Raw genomic sequence first — 14,964 nt, 5'->3', positions numbered from 1 at the left:
GAAACAAGGCCCCGGGAGTAGACAACATTTCATTAGAACTACTGATGGCCTTGGGAGAGCCAGTCATGACAAAACTCTACCATCTGGTGAGTAAGATGTATGAGACAGGCGAAATACCCTCAGACTTCAAGAAGAATATAATAATTCCAATCCCAAAGAAAGCAGGTGTTGACAGATGTGAAAATTACCGAAATATCAGTTTAATAAGTCACAGCTGCAAAATACTAACGCGAATTCTTTACAGACGAATGGAAAAACTGGTAGAAGCGGACCTCGGGGAAGATCAGTTTGGATTCCGTAGAAATGTTGGAACACGTGAGGCAATACTAACCTTACGACTTATCTTAGAAGAAAGATTAAGAAAAGGCAAACTTACGTTTCTAGCATTTGTAGACTTAGAGAAAGCTTTTGACAATGTTAGCTGGAATGCTCTCTTTCAAATTCTGAAGGTGGCAGGGGTAAAATACAGGCAGCGAAAGGCTATTTACAATTTGTAGAGAAACCAGATGGCAGTTGTAAGAGTCGAGGGGCATGAAAGGGAAGCAGTGGTTGGGAAAGGAGTGAGACAGGGTTGTAGCCTCTCCCCGATGTTATTCAATCTATATATTGAGCAAGCAGTAAAGGAAACAAAAGAAAAATTCGGAGTAGGTATTAAAATTCATGGAGAAGAAGTAAGAACTTTGAGATTCGCCGATGACATTGTAATTCTGTCAGAGACAACAAAGGACTTGGAAGAGCACTTGAACGGAATGGGCACTGTCTTGAAAGGAGGATATAAGATGAACATCAACAAAAGCAAAACGAGGATAATGGAATGTAGTCAAATTAAATCGGGTGATGCTGAGGGTATTAGATTAGGAAATGAGACACTTAAAGTAGTAAAGGAGTTTTGCTATTTAGGGAGTAAAATAACTGATGATGGTCGAAGTAGAGAGGATATAAAATGTAGACTGGCAATGGCAAGGAAATCGTTTCCGAAGAAGAGAAGTTTGTTAACATCGAGTATAGATTGAAGTGTCAGGAAGTCGTTTGTGAAAGTATTTGTATGGAGTGTAGCCATGTATATAAGTGAAACATGGACGATAACCAGTTTGGACAAGAAGAGAATAGAAGCTTTCGAAATGTGGTGATACAGAAGAATGCTGAAGATAAGGTGGGTAGATCACGTAACTAATGAGGTATTGAATAGGATTGGGGAGAAGAGAAGTTTGTGGCACAACTTGACTAGAAGAAGGGATCGGTTGGTAGGACATGTTTTGAGGCATCAAGGGATCACAGATTTATCATTGGAGGGCAGCGTGGAGGGTAAAAATCGTAGAGGGAGACCAAGAGATGAATACACTAAGCAGATTCAGAAGGATGTAGGTTGCAGTAGGTACTGGGAGATGAAGAAGCTTGCACAGGATAGAGTAGCATGGAGAGCTGCATCAAACCAGTCTCAGGACTGAAGACCACAACAACAACAACCTCTAACATCGGCTTGCAGTGGAATTCTTGAACATACACTGAATTAAAATGCAACAAAATTTCCTTAAGACGGAAAAATGTTGCCCTCAAATCAGCAGGGTTTTAAAAAGTATCGCTCATGCGAAACTTAGCTTTCTCTTTTCTCACATGATGTTCTGCAAGCCACGTGTAAATCGTAACAGGGGAAATGTAACTGTTCCGCATTGGCCCCCTATTCGGAAGGACGACGGTTCGAACCTGCGGCCGAACATTCCGATTTAGGTTTCCCGTGATTTTCCTAAACCGCTTCAGGCAGGCAGATGCCTGGATGGTTCCTTTGAAAGGGCTCGACCGATTTCCTATCCCATCGTTCCCTAATCCGAGTTTGCGTCCCGCCTCTAGAGACCTCGTTGTGGACGGTACTTTACACACCAATCTCCTCCTCCTGTAACTGTCCCGGCGTCAGGTGGAGAGTTCCCAGAAACGCTGTTCCAGATGAAAGCAAAGACGTGACACAGGTACGATTCGTGTCTTCGAAGCTCACTAGCCCTGTGCCCTGCTGTCACAGCGCTCCGTGAACTTGCTCCTTAAGCCTTTCAGAGTTTCACAGTGTATAGGACTGTCGGAAAAGTGGATATCGTTTTCCGTCAGGGTGATATCCAGCGTACTCTTAGAGCAGGGTGAGGTTGTATGTTGAAAGTTGTCGTCGTTGAGCTGGGGCGGCGCTGTGCTACGTTTGGATCCTCTGGTTGACTGGCGTCTCTGCAGGAGGCGCGAGTGGCCCACTGATTCACTGATTCGCTCGGTTTATCGCAGTTTGCGAGAGAGGAAAATGTGGGAACCGTGCCGCGGTTGCCGGTGGTTTGTGGTGGGTACGAGGGGGTCGTAGATGTCGACGGAGGGGCCACTTGTTTGGGGCCTCTTGCTGTGTTCGGAGCCGTGTGCACGGTAGGGTCTTCTGAGGGTGATGTATGGCTCTTGGGGAGAGAGTACATCAGCAATTTGCCTTCTGGAATGTTCCCGCCGCGCGCAGCTTGGATGATGCGGCCATAACAATGCTTTGAATTATGGAAAATGGAATAGTAAAGAAGACATGTTGAATATTGTGTTTACTCCCTCAGTGAACCTCGCCTGTGGAGTTTGAAAGATAAGTTATTCTTGCAATTAATGTATCCTATTTGAAGTCGCGAGTGTGAATTTGCTGATTTGCTTAGTGACTTTTATTTACGTGTGCACAAGAAGTCTGTACGACATTGGGGCTATTACAACCTCGGAGTTAGTCTCGGGTTACATGAATGTTTACTTAGATGGGTCACTGACTGGAGTGGTAAATTTGTCTCTCAACTGTTCCGTTCACAGTCTGGCCCGGCGGTACTTAATGTGCACTGGTATTTCCATTTCTTGTTCTTTAGTTTTAAGTCATTCCTTATCTCCTGTAAGTTTCGAGCAATGTTGGATCACCTTTTGTGGTTTAAAAAAAATTCTTTTAGATTTGGTTTGATGGGTTTGCAACCTGAGTCTTATTTACGAGGGTTGGACCTTAAATAGTGGCAACTATTTATTCAGAACCGATACAGAAGAGTTACTCGATTGCACCTGTTACTGTCCTTCAAAGTAGTCATCAGCGTTGCGTACAACCGGTTACCAGCCACGTGGAAGGCCTAGTATACCGTTAGCAGAGCCTGTTCTGTTGATGGTACGAATGGAGCGGTCTACTGCCTGTCGAATCTCTGGAACAGTTCTGCAGCGAATGCCACGAAGTGGTTCCTTCATCTTCGGAATCGAATCAAAGTCACAGGGACTTAAGTCGGGAGAGTATAGTGGATGGTACAGTACTTCCCAGTCTCATCGACCGAACAGAGCAGCCACAGCTTGCGCTGTATGCGCCCGCGCATTGTCGTGCAAAATGATGGGTGGGTCGCGCAGAAAGTGTCGCCGCTTCTTTCGCAAAGCTGGTCGCAGGTGATGATCCGAAAACGAAAAGTAATACCGTGCATTGACGGTCTGCCGTGGAGGAACGTAATGCGTTAGGATAACACCATCACAGTCGTACACGAGAATCACCATAACTTACACCATACTGCGGCTTACTTCGTACAACACCTGAAAATTGTGACCATGTACCGTTTGCTCACAAGAACGTAAAGTGATGTCTCGCTTGAACGAAAAGTAACTTACCTCTTGCCCAGCACGTTGTTTTCTATCTAGCGTACTGCGGTTCTCTAAAGCAAATTGAAATCAGCAAATGCAGCAGCTAAAGAAAAATAATCTACTCACTACTAAACTTCCATCGCTTGTTAGATACAAGCTGTGGTTGCCTGTGGCGTAAGGTGCAATGCAAACACGACAAGTTAATTTAATCTTTACTAAGAATGAAGGAAGAGGGTTTTACTTTAACGAAAAGCGTTCATGAAAAATTAAACTCTGATTGTTGTCAAAAACGACTTTAAAGCATAAGAAGACTCTAACAATTACAAAATTCTTTCGTTAAGTCATTACAGACACTTCAACCAGTTGCGTAATTTATGACATAATGAAAACAAAAACCACGAAGAAAACGATATATTGACACACAGTCAACACGGATTTAGAAAACATCGTACTTGTGAAACACAACTAACTCTTGACTCGCACGAAGTGTTGGGTGCTATTGACAAGGGATTTCTAATTGATTACGTATTTCTCGATTTCCGGAAGGCTTTTGACACTGTACCACACAAGCGGCTTGTAGTGAAACTGCGTGCTTATGGAATATCCTCCTAGGTATGTGACTGGATTCGTGATTTCCTTTCAGAGAGGTCACAGTTCGTAGTAACTGACGGAAAGTTGTCGAGTTAAACAGGAGTGATTTTTGACGTTCCTCAGGGTAGTGGTATAGGCCCTTTGCTGTTCCTTATCTGTAGAAACGATTTGGGAGACAATCTGAGCAGTCGTCTTAATTTGTTTGCAGATGACGTTGTCGTTTATCGACTAGAAAAGTCATCAGAAGATCAAAACAAATTGCAAAACGACTTAGAAAAGATAGGTGTATGTTGCGAAAATCGGTAGTTGACCCTAAATAACGAAAACAGTGAGGTCATCCACGTGAGTGCTAAAAGGACTCCGTTAAACTTCGGTTACACGATAAATTAGTCAAATCTAAAGGCCGTAAATTCAACTAAATACCTAGGAATTACAATTACGATTAACTTGAATTGTAAGGGCCACATAGAATGTGTTTTGGGGAAGGCAAACCAAAGACTGCTTTTTATTGGCAGGAAACTTAGAAAATGTAACAGACCGACTAAGAAGACTGCCTACACTACCCTTGTCCGTCCTCTTTAATACTGCTGCGCATTGTGGGATCCTTACCAGATGGGATTGACGCAGTACATCGAAAAAGTTCAAAGATGTACAGCACGGTTTGTATTATCGCGAAATAGGGGAGAGAGAGTCACTGAAATGATACAGGATTTGGGATGAACGTGCGTTTTTCGTTGTGGCAGAATCTTCTCACGAAATTTCAATCACCAACGTTCTCCTCCGAATGGGAAAATGTTTTGTTGACGCCGACCTACATAGCGAGAAACGATCACCAGAATAAAATAAGGGATATCAGTGCTTGCACAGAGAGATAGGTTTTCGTTTTTTCTTCGCGCTCTACGAGATTGGAATAATAGAGAATTGTTATGGTGGTTCAAATGTGTGTGAATTTCTAAGGGACCAAACTGCTGAGGTCATCGGTCCCTAGACTTACGCTAAGGATAACACACACACCCATGCCCGAGGGAGGACTCGAACCTCCGGCGGGAGGGGCCGCGCAATCCGTGACATGGCGCCTCAAACCTCGCGGCCTCTCCGCGCGGCTAAGGTGGCGAACCTCCTGCCAGGCACTTAAATGTGATTTGCGGAGTATCCATGTAGATGTAGATGTAGAAAGAGATCATATTAACACAAGTCATGAATATTATTAGTTATCTAAGGGACCAAGACTTCCTTGAATTGACAGTTATGACAAACGAACATTTCATTCTTGCGCGTGCATGGGTTACCTAGAAATGTTCCTTCTAAATCTTCTCCATCAATACAATCAATACTGTAGCTTCATAAACAAGTTTTCATCTCCATAATAAATTATTCCAGAGAATTTCTCCCAGGTTCACAAGTATCAGATCTCCTTCCCTAAAAAACTGCTCGCTGCTATGCCTTTAATGAGAATGCCCCACCGCTGCACAACTCACTGGCGACCAGGCGCTCCATACTCAACGTTAAACACAGAATGAACGATCTTATCCACTACTCGTGCAGCGCGCTAAAGCATCTTTGTCCCAGTACAGTAAAGGTGAATTATTTACAGTGGCGAGAAACATATAGAAACCTTACACAGTGATTCCAAAATTATCCGTGCCTTTTACCAGAAAGAAAAATGCTTCTATAATAACACAAAAGGCGAATATATCCTGTGGAGAGTTAGGGATATAAAAGATGTAAACTAGCTTTTCGACTTATCTTGCAGCTTTAAAGACATTTAAATCAAAACATCTTGACACACTCGCTCTTTTTATGAGTTAAACCTTCCTCCTTAGCGCAGTGAGATCTCTTAGCTGCAAGGCGTTGGCACACTTGCTCCCTACAATTTATAGGTTAAAGCCGCTGATACTGTGCCCAAAATCCAGAATATTCGCCAGCCATAGTGCACATGACATCATGTGTCATGTTACTTTACTTGAAATGATGCATTGTATACATGGCATGGGTTTTTAACACTAACAAGTAAAAAAGCGCGAATATGTCAACATGTTTTGATTTAAATGTCTCTGAAGTTGCCACACAAGTCGATAAGTTTGTTCCCTTCTGCTACGTCCCTAACTCTGTCCAGGACATATTCGCCTTTTTTGTGCCATGATAGTAGCATTTTCTTTTATTCTGGTCTTAACATTACTGTAACAAAATTTTGATGTTAGCCCTCCATAGCTTGGCAACCGATTTAGATTTTTGTGTACTCGGACGGCGACTGATCCGGTATAGGTTTTTTTTATTGTCTTTATAACCACGCTGCTTTTATTGCGCCAACGTATAAAGCTTTCACAAAACAACAGAACGACCTTTAATCACGTGTATTTTTTGTCTACCTTCTAACAAAATTTGAACCGATTCGCACAAGTTTAAAACATACAAGTGGCATGCGTAACAAACTCACTTTTTTTTTTTTTGCGCCTCAAATTAGAAGAAAGCAAATTTCTGAAAGCGAGTTTTGAATATTATCGTAAGAATGCATTTTTAAATTTATTTGATTCACTTTAAACTGTTACCGCGCACTCATTTCACCTAAGAACGAATTTTACGTGCTAAATGTATCTCGACTTTAAACCATTGTACCATGACATTGGATAAAAATGAGTGGAACAAAAAAATTCATTTTAACTTTATCTATTTATCAATTTCCGTGCAACGTTTGAACCGATTCGTAAAAGTTTAAAGTATAGCAGTGGCGCGCTTCAAAATAATCCCATTTTTTTAAACGGTTAGAAATTACCTTAGACCAACGTGCGATGCACCGGTGAACCATCAGTTTCGCCCCAGTCCGGAGTTATTTAAGGGTGACTGTTTTTGCACGTAAAATACGAAACGAGAATGAGTGTTTTTGCACGTAAAACCCAAACGGTGCACGTACTAATGGTGCCATTAGCTGAGCAATAATTTCAGCCCAATTAAAATCTGTAGCAAAAGGAAGTAATCGATTCGCACAACTTGCCTGGGCACTAGCTCTGGTTCTTCGTTCAAACCTTGCTTAATATACTGCAACATAAATGGCCTCTGGTCCGGGCTGAACCTAAAACATTTTACTCCATGTTCCTGGCTCAAATAGAAACCGAGCACCGAGATGCCCCACCTCCATCCCCCCCCCCCTCCCCCCAAACCGTGATTCTGCACACGGTATTTTGAAAACAGCATATAAGTCTCCAACAGCTAAACTTATTCCCCTCTTTGTCAATGCGATTTCCCTGTCAAAGACAATCAACGGTCATATCATCCTATAGAGGACTGTTAACGATTTTATAAATGTTGCAAGTAGAGACGCGTAAACGGGCCTTGCTTTGTATTACAGGAGCTGTGGCCTACACGAAAGAGCGAGCAGACAGACAGAAGTTGCTTTTGAAAGAGTTTGGAAGCTACGTGACTGCAAGAAAAGCGCGAGCAAAAACGAATGTATGTCGACAGCGTGGTGACAATGCACGAATCAATTCTTTGTGGATGTTATGGGCATGCAGTTTGCGGGCCACGGTAAAAGGCATATTAAAGAAGAGGCTTGAAGAGAGTTATAAACAGAGCAGTACCGTATGGCCAAAGAATACACAATTGGAAGGAGAGCCTTCGCTCAATTACTGTTGCCACCAAACTATTACGTCACACCAACAGCTTCACCTCGATTAAGACTGTTTACCATCTCAGACTATTAAAACGTATAAGACTTATTGCCGTAAAATCATTTATCGGACAATATACTGCGTGTGTAAAACTTGAATCCTAACCCTATGCAGTTTATTCACCTAAGTCGTGATTGCCGTAAGCAGGACCCATTTGCTGTTATCCTAACAACTGTGTATCACATTTGAATCGTAATTACAAGTCATTGGAAAAATGACATGAAATTCAGGTGATAGAAATATGCTTGACAATGCCGCTTAGTCGAAATTAGCTAATCGCACAATTAAATAAATATCGCGTGACAGCCTACAACGGACCATGTTTACGTTTATTAAGAAGAAGCCTGTAATTTAAGAGTATGAAATGTACTTTCGTCATAAAGTGGCTGTTGCTGGTTAATCAAAGCTAGGGATGACTCTGGTACTATAATAATTTTAATGACCTTTTGAAAATAGAAGATAATTAATTTTTGCAAGTAGTGAATCTGACATAACTACATTAAGTTTTGTTTTATGGTTCAAATATGCTAATCAGTTTCATGTATTCAGTGATTTTTTGTGTCGATCTCGGCTTTCAGTATTTTCGGTGTTGCTTCATTATATTGCTGCTAACTGTGGCGTCATTTACACTTAATTGTTACAGTTTTTGGTAATGAAGTTTGACTCTGAAAAGTAAGTTACATACTGTTACAGTGAGCCTTACCTAGAGGTCACACTTCTTAATGATTACCAAGTCATTTGAGGCAGTAAGTCAGTTAGTTGCGATTTCACGTGATTCCAAAGGTTTGGATATAGTAGTAACGCAACATCTAAAGTCTGTGATACTTGGCATATTCAGTTGAGCTCCCAAGTATCTCATGACGTTGTCGCCCACGTATGTATCATTGTTACAAGTTCAAATTCAGTCCAGCACACTTTATATCAAAACTATTGTCCATTTTAGTACCGACGAACGTCTTACTTCATTTAAGAATTAAGCTTTCACGTATAGTAACAAATTCGGAGAACTAATCAAAACTTATCTCCATAATAAAAAAAAACTGTATTCGATCGTTATTAAGGCAACCTATGTACGTTCTATAATTACGATTACCTGTATACTTTCCCACATTTTTTCGATTCTATTCTTTGGAAATGCCTTATCCGATATTTAGGTACATTTAATCACGGTCGAATGCTTGTATACCGAAAGGTGTAGGTAGGTTACAAACACGTGGGTATATGTAATCATTGTGGATACATTCTTGGTGATTTGTCTTAGCCACTTTCCCTCCGTAGAATCGACGAAAACGTGAAAGCATGTGGAACACGCTGGATCCCAGCACCTACCACGACAGGCGAGTGCTCCGACAATGACGATATATCGGAACACAGTCACAGTATTCAGTGACGTCGTTACCGCACTGCTGCGCACTCGACGTTTTAGTTTTAGTTCCGACAACCATACGCGTACTTTCGCGATTGCACGACAAAGAAGGGAACAGGAGTATTACATTATCATGCCCGTAGATTTTATGTAACACGTCCTGTATGTGATATATGTATTTCTTCTTAAGGGAAGTGCAAGTTGTTGGTCGGGTACTTTTAAATTTTCTCTGATCATCGTCAGACGAGAAACGATTCAGACAACTAATGCACACGATTATTGTAACTCTTCAGGCTTTCCCGGCGAGATCTTGACATGTGGAATAATCGGGTCTACTGCCGGATGTATGTGTCGCTCCGGCACAATATTTCGGCCACGTAACTCGTTGCCTTCTTCAGCTGCTACCTGAGAATGCCGTGTTGGAGGATCTTGTCCAGTCTCAGGTAGCAGCTGAAGAAGGCAACGAGAGGATCTTGTCCAGATCCTCCACTACGATAGTCTCAGGTACTACCTGAAGAAGGCAACGAGTTACGTGGCCGAAATATTGTGCCAGAGCGACACAAACATCCGGCAGTAGACCCGATTATTCCACATACACGATTATTGTTAGACGAGAGCGACGAGGCAATAGTCGGAGCGACGAGGAATAGCGTCATATGTGCCACGCATACTGTCCATTGAAGTGGACGGCTTGATTATACGAAGTGCCCACTTGTATTTCCTTTACGTCTAATCGGCCGTCGTCCGTTCTCAATTTGCTGTGATCGGGTCGTGTTGCTCGAGGCTGTGCAGCGGTCGCTTGCGACAGAGATAACACAAACTACGCTGTCTCGGCTTTCTCAGAAAATTGTCGGACCAGTGTAACGGAAGCTGTAGCTCGCTGTGGCGGCGAGACTCACCTTGCCGGAGCCCCTGGTGTTGGAGCAGCGCAGGACCCCGATGGCGTGCTGCTCGTACTCCTTCTCCAGGTGGTCGTGCTGCGCCTGGATGCGCCTGCGCACAACAGAGGCCTTAACAGTGATTCATTTTAAAGCAAAAACCGGCTAAACATTAGCTGTAATACTGTAACGGTGAAGTAACATGGAGAAAACGAAGAGCCCATTTCTGTGTAAACTATGTTTATACAGTGGTCGAAATGAATGTTGCATATAGCTGAAACTTTAATACTGAAAGTTGTGATACAGGAATACGTTATGATATGAATACTTTGGATTGTCTGCAATGTATTTCTAGCGGAAAGAGAACAAGTTTCTAAAGTGTGGGGGATAAGGGCAGTCTATGGCAACTGCGTCACCTGTAAGCATTGCAGAACTTGTGCTGTGTGTCACTACGAGAGATGTGTTGCCTCAGGGTTGTTCGGACAAGTAGAAAATGGTATAAAGAGAGTAGGAGTCGTTATTAAAAGGAAGGTAGCATAAAGTGTGAGGTACAGTGACTGCCTCAGTAACAAGGTTACCTTCATCAGCCGGCGGTTGTGGCCGAGCGGTTCTAGGCGCTTCAGTCTGCAACCGTACGACCGCTACGGTCGCAGGTTCGAATCCTGCCTCGGGCATGGATGTGTGCGATGTCCTTAGGTTAGTTAGGTTTACGTAGTTCTAAGTTCTAGGGGACTGATGGCTTCAGATGTCAAGTCCCATTGTGCGCAGATCCATTTACCCTCATCAGATTCGACAACAAACCGACGCCGACAAAAACACTTCAGGCATATATGTCGACGTCGCAAACAGAAGATGAAAAGATAGAAAACGAATTTGAGGAAATTTAAAGGATAATTCACTATTCAATGCGAAATAAAAATCTAATAGTCATTGGGATTGGAATGCAGTTGCAGGGGAAGCAATATAAGAAAGGGTTATGTGAGGACTGGATTTGCTAGTAGGAGTGAAAGAGGAGCAAAACTAATTGAATTACGAATGGCAAATATATTGTCCAAAAATCGGAAAATGGGAAGAGATATTTGGAAATGGCTTGGAGGTAAAGGAAAATTCCAGTTGGATTACATGCTGATCAGACAGAGATTCAGAAACAAAATACTGGATTCTATGGCTTACCCAGAAGAAGATATAGATTAACATCACAATCTAGTAACGGTGAAGAGGAGACTGAAGTTCAAGCGAATAGTAAGAATCAGTCTGTAAGGAGGTGGCATAAATGAAGTCCTGACGAATGATGAGGCGCATCAGAAGTTCACTAAAGATGCGGATACTGCGGTAAGGAATACTACTCCAGGCAGTTCAGTTGAAGAGGACTGGGCATATCTAAAAAGAGGAATCACAGATGTTGGACAGACAAACATAATTACTAGGGAGATAACTATGAAGAAATCTTGGGTGACGGATGAAACGTTCCAATTATCTGACGAAAGAAGGAAATACAAAAACGTTCAAGGACAGACAGGAATACAGTAATATATACCACTTAGAAATGAAATAAATAGGAAGAACAGGGAAGCCAAGTCGAAACAGTGGCGGGAAAAATATGAAGAAATCGAAAACAAATGGTCTTCAGAAAGACTGGCTCAGCATATAGAAAGTAAAAACAACCTTCCGTGTAATTAAAAGCTAAGTCGGTAACATTAAGAGTACAATAGGAATTCCAGAAGAAAGAACGTATAGGTGGGAACAGTAAGCTGAAGGCCTCTAAGAGAGGGGGAACTGTCCGATGACGTGACGGGACAGTAAATTGGAGTTGATTGACAAGAGATAGAGAATACAATATTAGAGTTACAATTTAAAAAAATCTTTAGAGCACTTGAGATCAAGTAGGGCAGAAGGAGAAATAAAACTCCATCAGAATTTCTTAAATCACTGGCAGAAATGGCAGCAAAACGTCTGTTCCGGTAGGTCTGTACATGTGTGGACCGTATGGAACAGGTGATACGCCATCAGTCTTTCGGAAAAACATCACCCACTCAATTCCGAAGATAGTAAGAACCCATAAGTGCGAAAATTATCCCACAATCAGCTGAGCAGCTCTTGCATCCAAATTGCTGATAAGAATAATATACAGAAGAATGGAAAAGAAGACTGAGGATATGTTAGACGACGATCAATTTGGCTTTAGGAAAGATAAAGGCACCGGAGAGGAAGTTGCCCTCAATAATGGAAGAAAGGCTGGAGAAAAATGAAGACACGCTCATAAGATATGTCGACATGGAAAAAGTATTCGACAATGTAAAATGTAAGGTTCGGAATTCTGGGAGAAATAGGAGTAAGCTACAGGGTACAACAGGTGATATGCAAGAGACAAGAACCAAGAGGGAAAAATAAGCTTGGAAGACAAAGAACAAAGTGCTCGTAATAAAAAGGGTGTAAGACAGCGCTGCAGCCTTTCGCCCCTACTCTCCTGTCTATACACCGAAAAGCAATGACGGAAATAAATAGAAAAAAGGAAAGGTTCAAGAGTGGAATACAAATTCAGGGGGAAAGGATATCAATGAAAAGATTCGCTCATGACACTGTTATCCTCAGCGAAGGTGAAGAGAATTATAAGATCTTTGGTTCAAATGGCTCTGAGCACTATGGGACTCAACTGCTGTGGTCATCAGTCCCCTAGAACTTAGAACTACTTAAACCTAACTAACCTAAGGACATCACACACATCCATGCCCGAGGCAGGATTCGAACCTGCGACCGTAGCAGTCGCACGGTTCCTGACTGCCCGCCTAGAACCGCGAGACCACCGCGGCCGGCAATTATAAGATCTGTTGAATGGAATGAACAGTCTAATCAATACACAATTTCGATTAAGAGTAAATAATGAGGAGTAGCAGATAGCGAGAAACTTAACGTCAAAATTGGTGATGACGTGATAGATGAAGTTAAGGAGTTGTGCTTCCTTGAAGCAAAATAACCCACGACGTACGGAGCAAGGAGCACATAAAAAGCAGACTAGCAGAGACAAAATGGGCATCGCTGGCCAAGAGAAGTCTACTAGTATCAAACAAGGCCAGAATTTGAGGATGAAATTTACGAGAATATAGTTTGGAGTACAGTACTATATGGTAGTGAATCATGGACAGTGGGAAAACCGGAACAGAACAGAATCGAAGCTTTTGAGATGTGGTGCTACAGAAAAATGTTGGAAATTAGATAGATTAGATTAGTTTTTCGTTCCATAGATCCATGCTGAGGAGATCCTCGTGGATGTGGAACATGTCAATTTTTCTTTAAGTTAAAATAACAATACTAATAGTATGAATATATACAATACGTCATTTGTTTCTATTAAAAAAATCGTCAATGGAGTAGAAGGAGTTGGCCACTAGTAAGTCTTTCAGGCTCCTTTTAATCTGATCTTTATTTGTAACTAAATTTTTTATGTTTGCTGGAAAATTATTGAAGATGAGTGTTCCTGAGTAGTGGACCCCTTTTTGAGCTAAAGTAAGTGCTTTTAAGTCCTTGTGCAGATCATTTTTGTTCCTGGTATGAACTGAGCTGCTTGTTGGAAAAAGAGATATATTATTTAGGGCAAATTTAATTAAGCAGTAAATACAGTATACTGAGAGGCAGTAGTTAGTATACCCAGTACTTTGAAGAGGTTTCTACAGGACGTCTGTGAATTTACTCCACAAATAATACGTATTACACGGTTTTGGACTCTGAAAACTTTTGTTTGACTTGAAGAGTTACCCCAAAATATTATACCATACGACATTACGGAATGAAAGTAAGCAAAGTGTGCAAGCTTTTCCATTTTTATGTCGCCTATGTCTGCTAACACTCGAATTGTAAATACAGATTTGTTAAGGCGTTTCTGCAGTTCCGTGGTGTGCTCCTCCCAACTGAATTTATTATCAAGTTGTAATCCCAGGAATTTAAGACTGTCAACCTCTTCTATCTGCTCTTCTTCATACTTTATGCATATGCTGGGTGGAAACCTCTTAGAGGTTCTGAATTGCATATAGTGAGTCTTTTCGAAGTTTACTGTCAGTGAGTTGGCTTTAAACCATTTATTAATATCCATGAAAATATCATTAGCAGATCTTCCTAGAGCTACACTCGTTATTCTATTTATTGCAATAGTTGTGTCATCTGCAAACAAAACGAATTCTGCTTCTGGCAGTGTAACTGATGAGAGATCATTAATGTACACCAGAAAATGCAATGGCCCTAAGATGGATCCTTGTGGGACACCACATGTAATTTCTTCCCATTCTGATGATGACTGATGACTTAATTCACCAGTCCCTTGCACTGACACCCTCTGTTTCCTGTTAGCGAGGCATGACTTGAACCATTTTGCAGCACTGCCCGTGACACCATAGAATTCTAATGTACACTCCTGGAAATTGAAATAAGATCACCGTGAATTCATTGTCCCAGGAAGGGGAAACTTTATTGACACATTCCTGGGGTCAGATACATCACATGATCACACTGACAGAACCACAGGCACATAGACACAGGCAACAGAGCATGCACAATGTCGGCACTAGTACAGTGTATATCCACCTTTCGCAGCAATGCAGGCTGCTATTCTCCCATGGAGACGATCGTAGAGATGCTGGATGTAGTCCTGTGGAACGGCTTGCCATGCCATTTCCACCTGGCGCCTCAGTTGGACCAGCGTTCGTGCTGGACGTGCAGACCGCGTGAGACGACGCTTCATCCAGTCCCAAACATGCTCAATGGGGGACAGATCCGGAGATCTTGCTGGCCAGGGTAGTTGACTAACACCTTCTAGAGCACGTTCGGTGGCACGGGATACATGCGGACGTGCATTGTCCTGTTGGAACAGCAAGTT

At 42.1% G+C, this 14,964-nt stretch overlaps 1 protein-coding gene across 1 annotated transcript in view; it reads right to left on the bottom strand.

The window, feature by feature from the left end:
* Positions 1 to 14,964, bottom strand: part of LOC126240398 (class E basic helix-loop-helix protein 22-like) — a 1,429,918-nt gene that overhangs the window by 923,430 nt on the left and 491,524 nt on the right. Inside the window, exon 4 of the mRNA XM_049947922.1 lies at positions 10,119 to 10,212. Coding sequence (XP_049803879.1) covers positions 10,119 to 10,212 — 94 coding nt within the window. The remainder of the gene's footprint in view (positions 1 to 10,118; positions 10,213 to 14,964) is intronic.

Source organism: Schistocerca nitens, chromosome 1, assembly GCF_023898315.1.
Source record: "Schistocerca nitens isolate TAMUIC-IGC-003100 chromosome 1, iqSchNite1.1, whole genome shotgun sequence".
NCBI lineage: Eukaryota > Metazoa > Arthropoda > Insecta > Orthoptera > Acrididae > Schistocerca > Schistocerca nitens.
Note: the sequence above shows the minus strand (reverse complement) of the source record. Positions and strands in the feature narration are given on the sequence as shown.